Source organism: Chlorocebus sabaeus, chromosome 12 (genome assembly GCF_047675955.1).
Source record: "Chlorocebus sabaeus isolate Y175 chromosome 12, mChlSab1.0.hap1, whole genome shotgun sequence".
Lineage (NCBI taxonomy): Eukaryota > Metazoa > Chordata > Mammalia > Primates > Cercopithecidae > Chlorocebus > Chlorocebus sabaeus.
This window is the reverse complement of record NC_132915.1, coordinates 68,721,464-68,735,652: the sequence shown is the minus strand read 5'-3', so window position 1 is coordinate 68,735,652 and position 14,189 is coordinate 68,721,464. Positions and strand designations below refer to the sequence as shown.

The 14,189-nt window shown below is 43.7% G+C and overlaps 1 protein-coding gene across 2 annotated transcripts in view; it reads right to left on the bottom strand.

Moving 5' to 3' along the window:
* GALNT12 (polypeptide N-acetylgalactosaminyltransferase 12) overlaps positions 1–14,189 on the bottom strand; it is a 42,924-nt gene that overhangs the window by 24,347 nt on the left and 4,388 nt on the right. The window contains exons 1-2 of one of the 2 annotated variants that reach the window (XM_007968610.2): positions 7,289–7,374; positions 3,185–3,354 (exon numbers count right to left, since the gene is read on the bottom strand). In XM_007968610.2, coding sequence (XP_007966801.1) covers positions 3,185–3,354; positions 7,289–7,359 — 241 coding nt within the window. In that variant the 5' untranslated portion in view covers positions 7,360–7,374. Of the gene's footprint in view, positions 1–3,184; positions 3,355–7,288; positions 7,375–14,189 lie in introns of those variants that run through there. The other variant, XM_007968609.3, reaches the window with a different exon arrangement.

Here is a 14,189-nt window from a genome sequence, read left to right as displayed (position 1 = left end):
AACACATACACGTTGAATTGTGCACTTCAAATGGGTGAATTGAATGGTGTGTGAATATATTTCAATAAAGCTGTTACAAAAAATGCTTTACAGTTTTGACTCATGAGCATTTAAAAACCAAAAAACACATGAACCATCTAATTGCAATTTTTATAAAAACAGTAGTTATGCTAATAGAAATTTTCTCAAGAGTACTTTTTCAGTAGTAGTAACAATAATAATAGCAGCCAAAACTAAAGAGGACTTGCTGTGCCAAGCACCACCAAGGCGATTTCTAGATAACCCATCTGATCCTCATAACAATCCTCTGAGGCAGGTACTAGTATTATCCCCATTTCACAGATGAGGGCACTGAGGCTGGGAAGGCTAAGTAACTTGCCCAAGGTCATAGAGTAAGTAAGTTGAAGAGCCATGAGGGCAACCCAGCTCCAAATTCTACAAGCTAACACTACTGCCCAGAGCAGCCACCAGAGTGACAGCCTGTCTATAAATAAATCAATAAATAAAAGCATTCATTGGTTGATTTTTTTTTTTTTTTTTTGAGACAGGGTCTCACTCTGTCAGCCAGGCTAGAGTGCAGTGGTACGATCACAGCTCATTGCAGCCTCAACCTCTTGGGCTCAAGTGATCTTCCCACCTCAGCCTCCCAAGTAGCTGGGACTACAGGCGTGCGCCACCACACCTAGCTACTTTTTAAATTTTTTGTAGAGATAGGGTCTTCCTATGCTTCCCAGGCTGGTCTCAAATTCCTGGGCTCAAGCAATCCTCCTGCCTTGGCCTCCCAAAGTGCTGGGATTACAGGCATGAGCCACCGCGCCCAGCCAATTTTTTAAAAAATCCAATTATAACCACAAGTGAGTTGATGGCAGGAATAAGGCAGGTAACTCTGCAAGCAAAGCTAATTTGCTACAGCACCCAGGGAACCCATGAGTGCAGCGTGGCTGCCCGGCACTCGTGATGGATCTTGTCAGTGTTAATTTAATGTTTGCCTGAACTGTCTCCCTGCATCTGGGAGGGCCTGACACCCTTTCATCAAGCTCACACTGACACTGCAGAAATGGTGGGGAAGGGAGGCAGGGCAGGACCTCCTAACTCACTACAGGTTAAAGCGGGACATCACGCCTGTTTTCCCAAGTTCCCACAATGACAGGAAGGGAAGCTTGGTCCACACTGCCTCACATTTTTATGAGAGAATTGAGATGTGTCAGAGGAATTCATACTGTATTCCTGCCTGCTGAGGTGCTATTTAATCCCATTATGATAAAATAAATAATCTGCTCTTTGCCTTTAGATTAATATATTTGTGAAATGCTGTTTTTTTATTTTGCAACTTTTAAAACATTATAAAAATAGAAATTATCATCTAACAAGAGTTCACTAAATGCCAAGCACCTACCCAGCACATTACCCTCTTCATCTCATTCAACACTCACGATGATCCTACAAGGTAGAAGCTATTATTATTCCCATTTTATAGAGGCCGAAGCCAAGTTTGAAACTGGTTAGGGTCATTGCTCAAAGTTGTATAGTGGCTAGGGGTTAGAGGGGGATTCAAGCCCATGCAGTGTGGCCCAGAACCAGTGTCTACACAGAGAGATTTAAAATTACCCTGGGGGAAAATGGAAAAAGGAAATGTAGATGAGCACCTACTATGTGCCAGCTGCTACATGAGGTTCTGTCCTATACATGATCCCATTTATTCCCCACTGTAATTCTCTTGAGATAGGTGCAGACAGACTCATTCACAGGTGAGAAACCAAGGCTCAGAAAAGACAAGCAACTCACCCAAGGCGCTATAACCGGATCATGGGAAAGCTCACCTCAGACCCAGGTGCCCTAACCCCAGAACCTAACACCTTCTAGGCTATAGTCAGCACTAAACACCAGCCTGGCTTACCCCAGCCTGGCTTACACACTGTCACAGACACTGCTCCTTGTGCCTTAAACCCATTCTCCCTGTGACCTGTAACTGAGCACACAGCCAGCAGGATAAAGGTCACAGCTCCCAGCCTCTCTTGCAGCTACACGTGGCCAGGCAACCACGCTCTGCTCAGTGGGATGTGTGGAGAACTTCCAAGTAGTGCCCTTGGGAGGAAGGGTGTGGCTCTCCTTCCCCTTTAAGCCTTCTGGTTGAACAGAGTGAGCAGGAGGTGAAAAGCCAGCCCGGTCCACAAGGACCAAGGCAGCAGAGCACCCTAGAGAAGGTGGGAACAGGTGCAGAAGTAGCTGAGGCCCCATTCACCAAGGAGCCACACACCCATTCTAGACTAGCACACCAGATTTGTGATGTGAGAAGTCTATTTTTATCTTGTGTGAGTCACTATTGAGCCTGTGAAAACAGCCCAATGCACATGCCTATTAGAACACACAGAGGCCAGTTTTGAAGTCAGAGCAAGTGCAGTGTCCGAGGCAGCAGATGCTCCATCAGCAGGGATTGCTTCCCTTTGAGACAGGCTGTAGAGACTAAGCCCACAGCTCTACCTGCTGTTACAGCCTTGACACTTGCCCTTGGTTAAGCTTAGCTGCTCTCACTTCAGCTAGCCCAAGGATTCACCGGCTGATGCTACTCCATTGGCACTGCCAGTTCCGGCCAAGCCAAGACTCTGCTGCATGTGGGCGCCACAGAGGCCCCTCCACCCTTCTTTGCCTCCATCCTCACCCAGCCCCTCCCCTGCCATCGACCATTCCCCACACAGCTGGCTCAGTGAGCTCCTCAGATGGACCTAGACCTTACTGTCCCCAAAGCTCCCCATCAAGCTCACACTTAAGCTTCCACCCTTATGGCGGCCTCCAAGGCCCTACCAGATCTGGCCCTGCCCATCCTGCAACCTCACCTCCTAAATCACCTCCACTGGCCAATGGTTGTCCCAGAAACTGCCCAGAGAATGCCCTGCTCCTTCCAGTTTCCCACACCTGTTGTTTCTGGGCCACTATCTCTGATGTCTTCTTTGGGTACAGGGGGACACAAGAAGCCCATCCTTACTGGGCCTACTTGAATGCCCCACTCCTTCCAGTTTCCGTGCCTGCTGTTTCTGGGCTGCTATCCCGAGGTCTTCTTTGGGTGCGGGGGACACAGGAAGCCCATCCTTACTGGGTCTACTCTAGCCCTCCCGCATCCCACTCTTACCTCCCAGACACCGCCACAGAAGGACAGGCTCTTCCCAGAGCCCTGGCCAGGACTCACCTCTATCACTGTAGTCATCTACAAGGATCACTTCTTCTAGCAGGATATCCGGGGATGTCTCAAGGACACTGTAAACTGTCCGAAGGAGAGTTGACCAGGCTTCATTATAAAATGCTATGATAACAGATGTCCTGGGCAAATTATCATAATCATATTTCTTCTCTTTGCACCTGCAAATACAGCGCAACTTCAGGAACTGAGGATCTAGCCCAGGCTGGCACTGGGGATGGAGTGACAAAGGGGACATCGGTTCATGGTCCCCTGGAGAAGGGGACATAATCCGCTGAGAGATGTTCCGGCGCTCCCCTTTTGGCACTAGGGGCCCCAGCAGACTCCAAGAAAGGTCCTAACCATGATACCCACCTAGCTTTCACTGTGGGATATCGTTTTAAGCTGTCAAGCAACTTTTGGATCTGAGTAACATACAAACCAGGCAGAATCAGAAGAAAGGGAATTGGCACTTCTTTCTTCCCCATCGCCCTCCTCTCTGTCCACTCCGCCCCAATCTCACTCCCAGACCTTTGCTCAGACTGTTCCCTCTGCCTGGAATGCCCCTTCCTCCCTTCTCTACTTGGCAAGCTCCCAGCTCAGGCCTGTTCTCCTTTGTGAACCACCCGGGACCACCTATCTTGGGCAGTTGTTGTCTCCTCAATGCTCCTCCAGCACCCGGCCCACCTCCATCTCAGCATGCACCACTCACAGTATTCTGAGTCCTCATGTACCACTGTACCACTCCCTACCTTCTCCCAGCATCCAATACTGTCTAGGCTTAGCAAAGGTGGTGTCCCAAATGCATAAACTAGAATTGTGGCTAGGACCTATGAATACTCCAGGAAGGACTCTGCACAGGACACTGGTTACCTCCCCAAAATCCCCACTGCCACCCACCACCCAAGATGTGGTAGTCATGTGGTGAGGTGGGGCTGAGCCCACTCAACGCCAGCAGTGGACCTGACTGGCAGTGATTAGAACCAAGAAGCTACCTTTTTGTTTAGCAATTTGCTGTCACTTTGAACTGAAAGTTCCCTGGTTGACACAGAATTCTATCCTGAGTGACTGATGACAAATTCCCAGTGTCACGGGACTGACTAAGGGGCAGTACCTGGAGACCATCAGTGGGAAGTAGCTGATGGTACGGTGGGAGAGCAACACCATGGGGATACCAGAAGGGGCAGAGTTTGAATGCTGGGAGCTGGCCAAAGGTTAGACCAAGAGATCAGTTAGATATTCAAGAAGGGCGTGAAATGCTGGAGACCAGCCAGGTTCCCTGGGTTGCTAAGGCAAGGCCTTCCCAGATAAGTTAAATGACAGATCAAAGAGGACAGGAGCAAAGATGCCAAACTAGGCAGGAGGAGGAGGGAAACTGACATCTGCTGTCTACCACACGCCAGCATTGTGCTACTGGGCCCTTTATCAGTCAGTCACCAAAAACTTCCTGAGCACCTACTGTGTGCCAGATAGGCCAGGCCCCTGCTCCCATGGAGCTCATATTCAGGGGACAGTAATCAACTAAACAAACAAATCAGGAATTCAGAAAGTGATAGTGCTATGGAAAATGGAAAGGAGAGTGATGAAAGAGAACAACTTTGAAACTATGGAAGTGAGAAACAGAGGAGTGCAGAAGGGGAAGGAGAGCAACTATAGGACAGGTAATCTGGGAGGGGCACTTGGGGGAGGTGACATTTAGGATGAGACTGGAATGATGAGCCCCATGAAAAGTTAGGGAAGAGCCCTTAGCACACAAAAGTATTTGTTTTTTCCTCTTTTACTTAACTATTAGAATTTTGTTTTGTTTTGTTTGTTTTTGAGACTGAGTCTGGCTCTGTCGCCCAGGCTGGAGTGCAGTGGCATGATCTCGGCTCACTGCAAGCTCTGCCTCCCGAGTTCACACTATTCTCCCACCTCAGCCTCCCGAGTAGCTGGGACTACAAGTGCCCACCACCACGCCCAGCTAATTTTGTTTTTGTATTGTTAGTAGAGACAGGGTTTCACCATGTTAGCCAGGATGGTCTTGATCTCCTGACTTCGTGATCTGCCCACCTCGGCCTCCCAAAGTGCTGGGATTACAGGTGTGAGCCACCGCGCCTGGCCAGAAATTTCAACATGAAAAAAGCAGAACGGGGCCGGGCACAATGGCTCACGCCTGTAATCCCAGCACTTTCAGAGCCTGAGGCCAGCAGATCACTTGAGGCCAGGAGTTCGAGACCAGCCTGACCAACATGGTGAAACCCCATCTCTACTAAAAATACAAAAATGAGCCAGGCATGGTGGCACATGCCTGTAATCCCAGCTACTCGGGGAGCTGAGGCATGAGTATTACTTGAACCCCAGGAGATGGGGGTGGCAGTAAGCCAAGATTGTGCCACTGTACTCTTGATTCATCTATGTCAACACCACTCCCTCTGCCCCAGATTATTTCTAAAGAAAATCCAGCATATTGTAGCATCCAAAAATAGTTCAATATGTGTCTCTAACAGGTAAGGACTCCTTTTAAATACACATAGTAATTTTGTCATACCTTAGAAAATTACTTTTGTGCTCCAGTCTACAGTATTTCAACAAAGTGGAGCAGCCCTGGGTTGGAAGACACGACATTCTTTAAAGAACCAATAAGAAGAGATACCACCCCACACTCGTCAAAATGACCATTATTAAAAAGTCAAAAAACAACAGATGCTGGCGAGGTTGTGGAGAAAGAGGAGAGCTTTTACACTGCTGGTGGGAGTATAAATTAGTTCAACCATTGGGGAAGAGAGTGTGGCGATTCCTCAAAGACTTAGAGGCAGGAATGCCATTTGACCCAGCAATCCCATTACTGGGTGCACACCCAGTGGAATATAAATCATTCTACTATAAAGATACATGCACGCATATGTTCATTGCAGTATTATGCACAATAGCAAAGACATGGAATCAATCTAAATGCCCATCAATGAAAGAAAATGTGGTATATATATACCATGGAATGCTACACAGCCATAAAAAAGAATGAGATTATGTCTTTTGCAGGGACATGGATGGAGCTGGAAGCCATCATCCTCAGCAAGTTAATGCAGGAACAGAAAACCAAATACCACATGTTCTCACTTAAAAGTGAGAGCTGAATTATGAGAACACACGGATACATGGAGGGGAACAACACACACTGGGACCTGTCGTGGGGGATGGGAGGAGGGAGAGCATCAGGAAGAATAGCTAATGCATGCTGGGCTTAATACCTAGGTGATAAGATGGTCTGTACAGCAAACCACCATGGCACACATTTACCTATGTAACAAACCTGTACATCCTGCACAGGTACCTATAAACTTAAAACTGGGGGGAAAAGAAGACAAGTGCTGCCTAGCATAATGGTAAGATGCATTGATTTTTAAGACACATGCTAATTTTAGAAATGTTGAAATGTGGGGAAAAATGCGCCTCTGAATTGATGACATGTAGTACTTCATTTTACCTTCAAAACGACTTCCTATGTTAGCATTTATTGTTCCCATGTTAAAGGCTAAGAAAGGTGGAGTGACTTGGTCGGTTCACAGAGCACCTGCTAGTGTGTACTGGGCTGAGATCTTTGTGTTGAGGGATCTTGTTGCAAGGTTCTGGCTTGTTCCTTCTACCCAACAGGAGGCTCAGGTGGGCCATCTGAATCTAAAGATCCCTGTATCACATCTCCCCACCTGGCCTTCCCTCCTACCAAGATAAGGACAATTTCTCTTCTCCTTCTCAGAGTCCAGGGTCCTCTTCCCTGGAATGAGTTCCAGGTCCCTCTTGCTAATGCCAGGACAGCCTCTACAGCAAGTTCCAAGGCTCCCTGGCAGTGGCATTGCTCTGCTGTCACTGGGATGATTTCCCTTCAGCTGTGAACAGGCTTATCTGAGAATCTCTGATAGGGGCTGGGGCTGTTCTCCCCAGCTTTATATACTCACCTCTGCTGCATCTGGAGGCCCTGCTCTGGGTGCTTGAGAAAAGGCCAGCCCAGGCTGGAAGCATGAAAGCTGTGGTGTGGTGAAGACACTGGGCATCCCCACCAGCACCTAGCCAGCCAGGAGTCGAATCCCCAGACACCATAGGCTTTCAACTCATGCACGTAGTTAACTTAGCACTGACCCTGTGGAAGGCTCTGTGCTCCAGAGAAGGGAGTCTGGTCCACATTCAAAGGGAGGAGCAAGTGGCTTCATCTCTTGGACACAGCCTATCAGAGAATTTGTGGATATATTTTAAAACTACCACACATGAAAAGCAGGAGAAACAGTGTATGACTTCCAAGACTACATCATAAAACACTGATGATTCCTCTTTGTTTCCTCAACAGAATGTATCATCCATTCTGGAGAAAGCCGGCTGCCATGCTGTGAGAATACTCAAGCAGCCCTATGGAGAAGTCTATGTGGCAAGCAACTGAGGTTTCCTGCCAACAGCCAGTACAATCTTTCCAGCCACGTGAATGAGCCATTTTGGAATCAGAACCTCCAGCCCCACCCAATTATGCCTTCAGGGGATCAAAATCCCAAGTGACATCTTGGCTATAATCTCAAGAGAGATTCCAAGCCAGAACCACCCAGTTAAGCTATTCCTAAATTTCTAGTCCATAGAAACTGTGTGAAATAACAAGTGTTTATTGCTATTTTAAGCCACTAAATTTTGCAGTAATACATACCACAAAATAAATCACAAGGAAAGTATCTGACAGACCTAAACTGAGACATTTTATAAACCAATGGGGTTACTGGATTAGGAAGGAAAAATCTTGCTACAAAAGTTGGGACAGCTGGCCGGGCACCGTGGCTCACACCTGTAATCCCAGCACTTTGGGAGGCCGAGGCGGGCGGATCACCTGAGGTCAGGAGTTCGAGACAAGCCTGACCAACACGGTGAAACTCCATCTCTACTAAAAGTACAAAAAAATTAGCTGGGCATGGAGGTGCCTGCCTGTAATCCCAGTTACTCAGGAGGTTGAGGCAGGAGAATCGCTTGAACCCAGGAGGGTTGCAGTGAGCCAAGATCACTCCATTGCACTCCAGACTGGGCAACAGAGCGAGACTTCATCTTAAAAAAAAAAAAAAAGAAAAAAGTTGGGACAGCTATAGACATCCAATATTGGATAAATATCCTGAACTTGATATTACATCATGGTATCATGAGAGAATGTCCTTGTTCTTTGAAAATACATGCTGAAGTAGAGACAGGTAAAGAACTGTTATTTCTGTAACTTACTCTCAAATGTGTATAATATTAGAGTAGACATACAGAAAGAGAAAAAGTAAGTAAATGGGTCAAAACAATAATGGGTGGATCTAGGTGGAGGATTTATAGAAGTTTGTTATGCTAGTCTCATAAATTTTCTCCAGGTTTAAATTTTTCCAAATTAAAACTTAAATATAAAAAGAGGGAAAAAAGGTCTAATGTTGTGAAGGATACACCCAAACACCAAGTCCATTCTGATCTATAGCTATGTATCTCAATTTTAGTGGCCCTCACAAATGCCCTCCTCAATCTCATTATTTCTCATATCTACCAAAACATCCCCACTCTGGGCCGGGCGGGCGTGGTGGCTCATGCCTGTAATCCCAGCACTTTGGGAGGCGGAGGTGGGTGGATCACGAGGTCAGGAGTTCAAGACCAGCCTGGCCAACACAGTGAAACCCTGTCTCTACTAAAAATACAAAAATTAGCCAAATGTGGTGGTGGGCGCCTATAGTCCCAGTTACTAGGGAGGCTGAGGCAGGAGAATCGCTTGAACCCGGGAGGCGGAGGTTGCAGTGAGCTGAGATTGTGCCACTGCACTCCAGCTTGGGCAACAAGAGCGAAACCTCATTTCAAAAAAAAAAACAAAACAAAAAAACAAAAACAAAAAGAAACATCCTCCCTCCAACAAACACATGTTATAGCAAATGGTAAACATATGTGTGTGTATTATAAAAATATTAATAACTATGTCTTGATTATTAAGCCCCTGAGTACTAGACAGGATGCATAGAAAAGCTAGACTGTGTTGACTTGTAGCCCACCAGGAGCCTCAGAAAGAATTAACTGTGAGGCAGGGCATGGTGGCTCACACTTGTAATCCCAGTATTTTGAGAGGCCAAGGCGGGAGGATCGCTTGAGCCCAGGAGCTGGAAATCAGCCTGGGCAACATGGCAAAAACAGGTCTCTACCAAAAATACAAAAATTAGCTGGACATGGTGGCACACACCTGTAGTCCCAGCTACTCAGGAAGCTGAGGTGGAAGGATGGTTTGAGCCAGGGAGGCGGGGTGGCAGTGAGCTGAGACGGCGCCATTGTGCTCCAGCCTGGGCAACACAGTCAGATCTTGTCTCAAAAAAAAAAAACCGAAAGACAAAAAGAAAAAAGTTAATTGCTCACACTACATGAAAAACAAAAGTGTTTTTGTGAAACCTAAAATAAAGATTTTTTTTCTTAAGCTGCTGCTAAAACTTTGTTTCAAATATGCACAAGTTCAAGAGAAATAAGTGACAATAAGGACGGTGAAGTGAGGTTTTCAAAGTGAAGTGCATTCAATGTAAAGAACTATCCTTTAGTCTGAAATCACATCCCTACTATTTTGGATGAAAATTTATTTCTTCTCTGCTTGACAAAACAGAGTTGGAACTATATGTCAGCCCTGCTTTTTTTTTTTTTTTTTTTTTTTTAATGTGTTTCCACTAAAACCAATGGCCTACGGCCACCATTCTGGAATGTCTAGGTGGGCTCTTTATTTGTGTCATCTAAATCACAAGAAGGCTGGGTGGCAATTTTTCAATTAACATTCAGAGCTTTAAAATGTTCCTCTTTTCTTTGGTCTCATATCACTATACATAAACATTTCTTGCCTAAGTAAATAATCAGAATACCCTGAAGGAGGCTTGTTCTAAAATTTTTTCTTTGTAACATTATTTATAATAGCAAAAAGTTGTAAACAATTTCAATGTCCAACAAGAAGAAAATATAGTATAGCAAGGCTGCATGAGGAAATCATGGCCATGTATTTTCAGCACGCCTTGTACTTTACCTGGTAATAACTGCACCCTTTTTTGAGTGCTTACTACATGAGAGGCACCATGTAAAACAACAAAACAACTTTTTTAGAGAATATTTAATGATAAAGGAAAATGGTCACACTATAATATTAAATCAAAAAGGCAGGGTAGAAATCTACAAATATCCAGTTCGAGAAACAACCACGTGTATGTGAGTGCGTTCACACACAAACAATAAACAATAGAAAGAAATACGCCAAAATGTTATCAATGGTGATCTCTAAGAAGTGAGATTAATACTGATTCTTAATTTTTTATATTTTTGTGCATTCTAACATTGTCCTACCGTGAACAACTATAATTTTCATAATCACAAAGAAATATTTTTTAAAGATTAAAGATTAGATCATATTTCTTTAGCTCCTCATAGCAAATGCCTTCATTGATCAATAATTTAATACTCTACATTTCTCATTTTCTTGTCCTGGTATAGTTTCTGTTTCTTTTTTGAAGACATCTCCTAAAGGCATTCTGTTTTATGAGGTTCAATACCCAATGTTCCTTGACTTACGGTGGGGTTACATCCCAACAAACTCATCATAAGTTGAAAACATTCCAAGTAGAAAATGCATTTAATACACCTAACCTACTGAACATCACAGCTTAGCCTAGCCTATCTTAAATGCGCTCAGAACACTTCCGTTAGTCTACAGTTGAGCAAAATCATCTAACACAAACCTACTGTATAAAAAAGTGTTGGATATCTCATATAATTTATCAAATATGTACCAAAAGTGAAAACCAGAATGGTTGCATGGGTACTATGATAGAGTTGAAAAATTTTAAGTCAAATCATCTTAAATCGGAGATTGTCTGTATATCTTTTTGAAATGTCTCTAAGTTTGCTTCCAGAAAAAAACACTTTCTCCTTTTCCTGACTGATAAAAGCTGTGCATCCTTTGATCATACAAAGACAGCTAAGGATCACTTTAGGGTTCCACTTCTGCCTTGAGGACAAAAGGAAGCTCAGAACTGGATTTAATGCCACATCACAGCACACAATCATTTCCCTTCGTTTCTGGTATATTACATGTGCGTTGTAAGGGTAAAGACTGAGTTGTGTTTGTCTCTGTATTTTCAGCACGCCTTGTTCTTTACCTGGTAATAACAGTACCATTTGTTGAGTGCTTACTACAGGAGAGGCACCACACAAGCATTTTATACACATTACTTCATGTAGCCTTCATAACAACCCTACTGGGTAGGGACTACAACAATCTCTGCTAGTAGAATATTTATTTATGTATTATGTGGATATGAATGAATTAATGGATGCAGTTAATGCCTCTTGAACTTCATTTTTTTTTTATTTATTTTTTTTTTGCCCAGGCTGGAGTACAGTGGGGGGATCTTGGCTCACTGCCACCTCTGCCTCCCGGGTTCAAGCAATTCTCCTGCCTTAGCCTCCCAAGTAGCTGGGATTACAGGCGCCCACCACCATGCTCGGCTAATTTTTGTATTTTTAGGAGAGACAGGGTTTCACCATGTTGGCCAGGCTGGTCTCGAACTCCTGACCTCAACTGATCTGCCCTCCTCGGCCTCCCAAAGTTCTGGGATTACAGGTATAACCAAATGTGCCTGGCCCCTACTGATCTTCTTTTATCTTTATATTAAGATTATCACATAAATGTCTTTTTAAAAAAAATCAACTCATATCCTCCATAGAACAGGCCAAGGAGATCATAATATACATTTTTGTGTCTTACCTGCCTAGAATCCTTTCTCCTTTCTTCGCTGTTCTGCACCTTGATTTCTCTTTCAAGAGCCAATTTTCCAGCTGTCAGTCTATGTGGTTTGTGGAGGGCTGAACATATATAAGCACATGCATATACCCAAACACACACACCCCCCTAAAGGTTACATGCCTCAGGCCTGACCAATTAATAATTTCCTGTTGACATCATTTGAGTCCCTAAATCCAGGGCCAACAATAACCTGAACTGAGTTCTCATCCCAGACTTTTCTGTAATAGAACCCAATATATTTTCTTTTATATTTAAGTCAGTTTGCATTGGGTTTTCAGTCACTTTCAACCAAAAGAATCCTGACTAGTATAGAAAATAATTATTTCTAAAAAGTGAATATAGGACTTCTACTTTCGGCAACATGGAAGACTAAGATGTCTAGGGAAACCCTCCTGGTGTATACACCCAAAAAAGTCTTGATAAAAACTTTTTAAAAAATCTTTTGGCTGGGTGCTGTGGCTCACACCTGTAATCTCAGCACTTTGAGAGGCCAAGGCGGGAGATCACCTAAGGTCAGGAGTTCAAGACCAACCTGGCCAACATGGTGAAACCCCATTTCTACTAAAAACGCAAAAATTAGGAGGGCGTGGTGGCAGGCGCCTGTAATCCCAGCTACTGGGGAGGCTGAGGCAGGAGAATCACTTGAACCCAGGAGGTGGAGGTTGCAGTGAGCTGAGATTGCACCATTGCACTCCAGCCTGGGCAACAAGAGCAAAACTCCATCTCAAAAAAAAAAAAAAGAAAAAAAAGAAAAAAATCTTTTAAATGCATGGCTTAGCTGACAGGAAAGTAAAAGAAGTCTTCATCATGCAGGAACAACAAGAAAATACTAATCTAGATAACATAATTACCAGACATAGAGTATAAAATAAGTATGCCTCATATGCTTAAATAAAAGAAGGCCTCAAATGAACGACAAAGAAAGAAGGATGACAGAGAGATCTGGGTTACTGTAGGCATCTCATAGCAATGGTGCAAACCAGACGACAAGGGAATAATACCTTCAAATGTCAAACTACCAACACAGAATTATATATCCAGCAAAACTTTCATGAACAAGAGCAAAATAAAAACAGTTTCAGATAAAGAAAACTGAGGAATCACAATAGACCTCTCTACAGCAGTTAATACATGATGTATTTCAAGAAGAAGAATCCCAGAAAGGTCTCTGACTCAGGAAAGAAAAGTGAGCAAAGAAAATGGTAAACTTGTGGATAAATCTGAACAAATAAATATGCATTTTTAGCTATCCTAATTTGTCAGTTTAAAAGCAAGACAGAATTAAAATATTGGAGCAAAATGGCATACAAATTAGGAGCGAAGATGATCAATACTAAAGCATTCTATGGTCCATAGTTAATGATTAATTTTAGACTTTGTTGAGTTAATCACATACTTTAAAATTTACCACTAAGGTTAGAAATAGATAATATAACTGCTCAATTAGTAGAGAGGAAAAAAATGGAATGAGAAGGAGGGGAAAAGCCTCTATCAACTCAAAAAGCAGTAGGAAAAAAGAGGAAGAAAACACCAAAAAAAGCGTAACAAATGAAAACATAAAATAAGATGGCACTATCAAATCTAAAAGTATCAGTAAGCATAATAAATGTAAGTGGATATAACTATCTAGTTAAAAGTCAATGATTGTCAGTCTGGATTTTTCTTTTTAAATGGAGTCTTGTTCTGTTGCCCAGTCTGGAGTACAGTGGTGCAATCTTGGCTCACTGCAACCTCCAGCCTCCTGGGTTCAAGCAATTCTCCTGCCTTAGCCTCCTCGAGTAGCTGAGATTATAGACACCCACCACCATGCCTAGCTAATTTTTGTATTTTTAGTACAGACAGGTCTTCACCATGTTGGCCAGGCTAATCTTGAACTCCTGACCTCAAGTGATCCACCCACCTTGGCCTTCCAAAGTGCTGAGATTATAGGTGTGAGCTACCGCGCCTGGCCTGGATTTTTTTTTAAATGACAACACAAAATTGAGCAATATACTATTCAAAGACACACCAAAAACATATGGACACAGAATGAGTGAAAGAAAAAGGTATCAGGAAAATACTAACCAAAATTGAACATGTTCTGTGGATTTGAAGTACTGAACTACTGACTCAAGAAAGAATACCACTCTGATGTTCTCAAGATCGATCTAATAAGAATCCATAAAATTTCCACAACTTTGTTGGAGAAACAAAAGAAACATCAGTCTGATGTCCCTCCTGCAACCC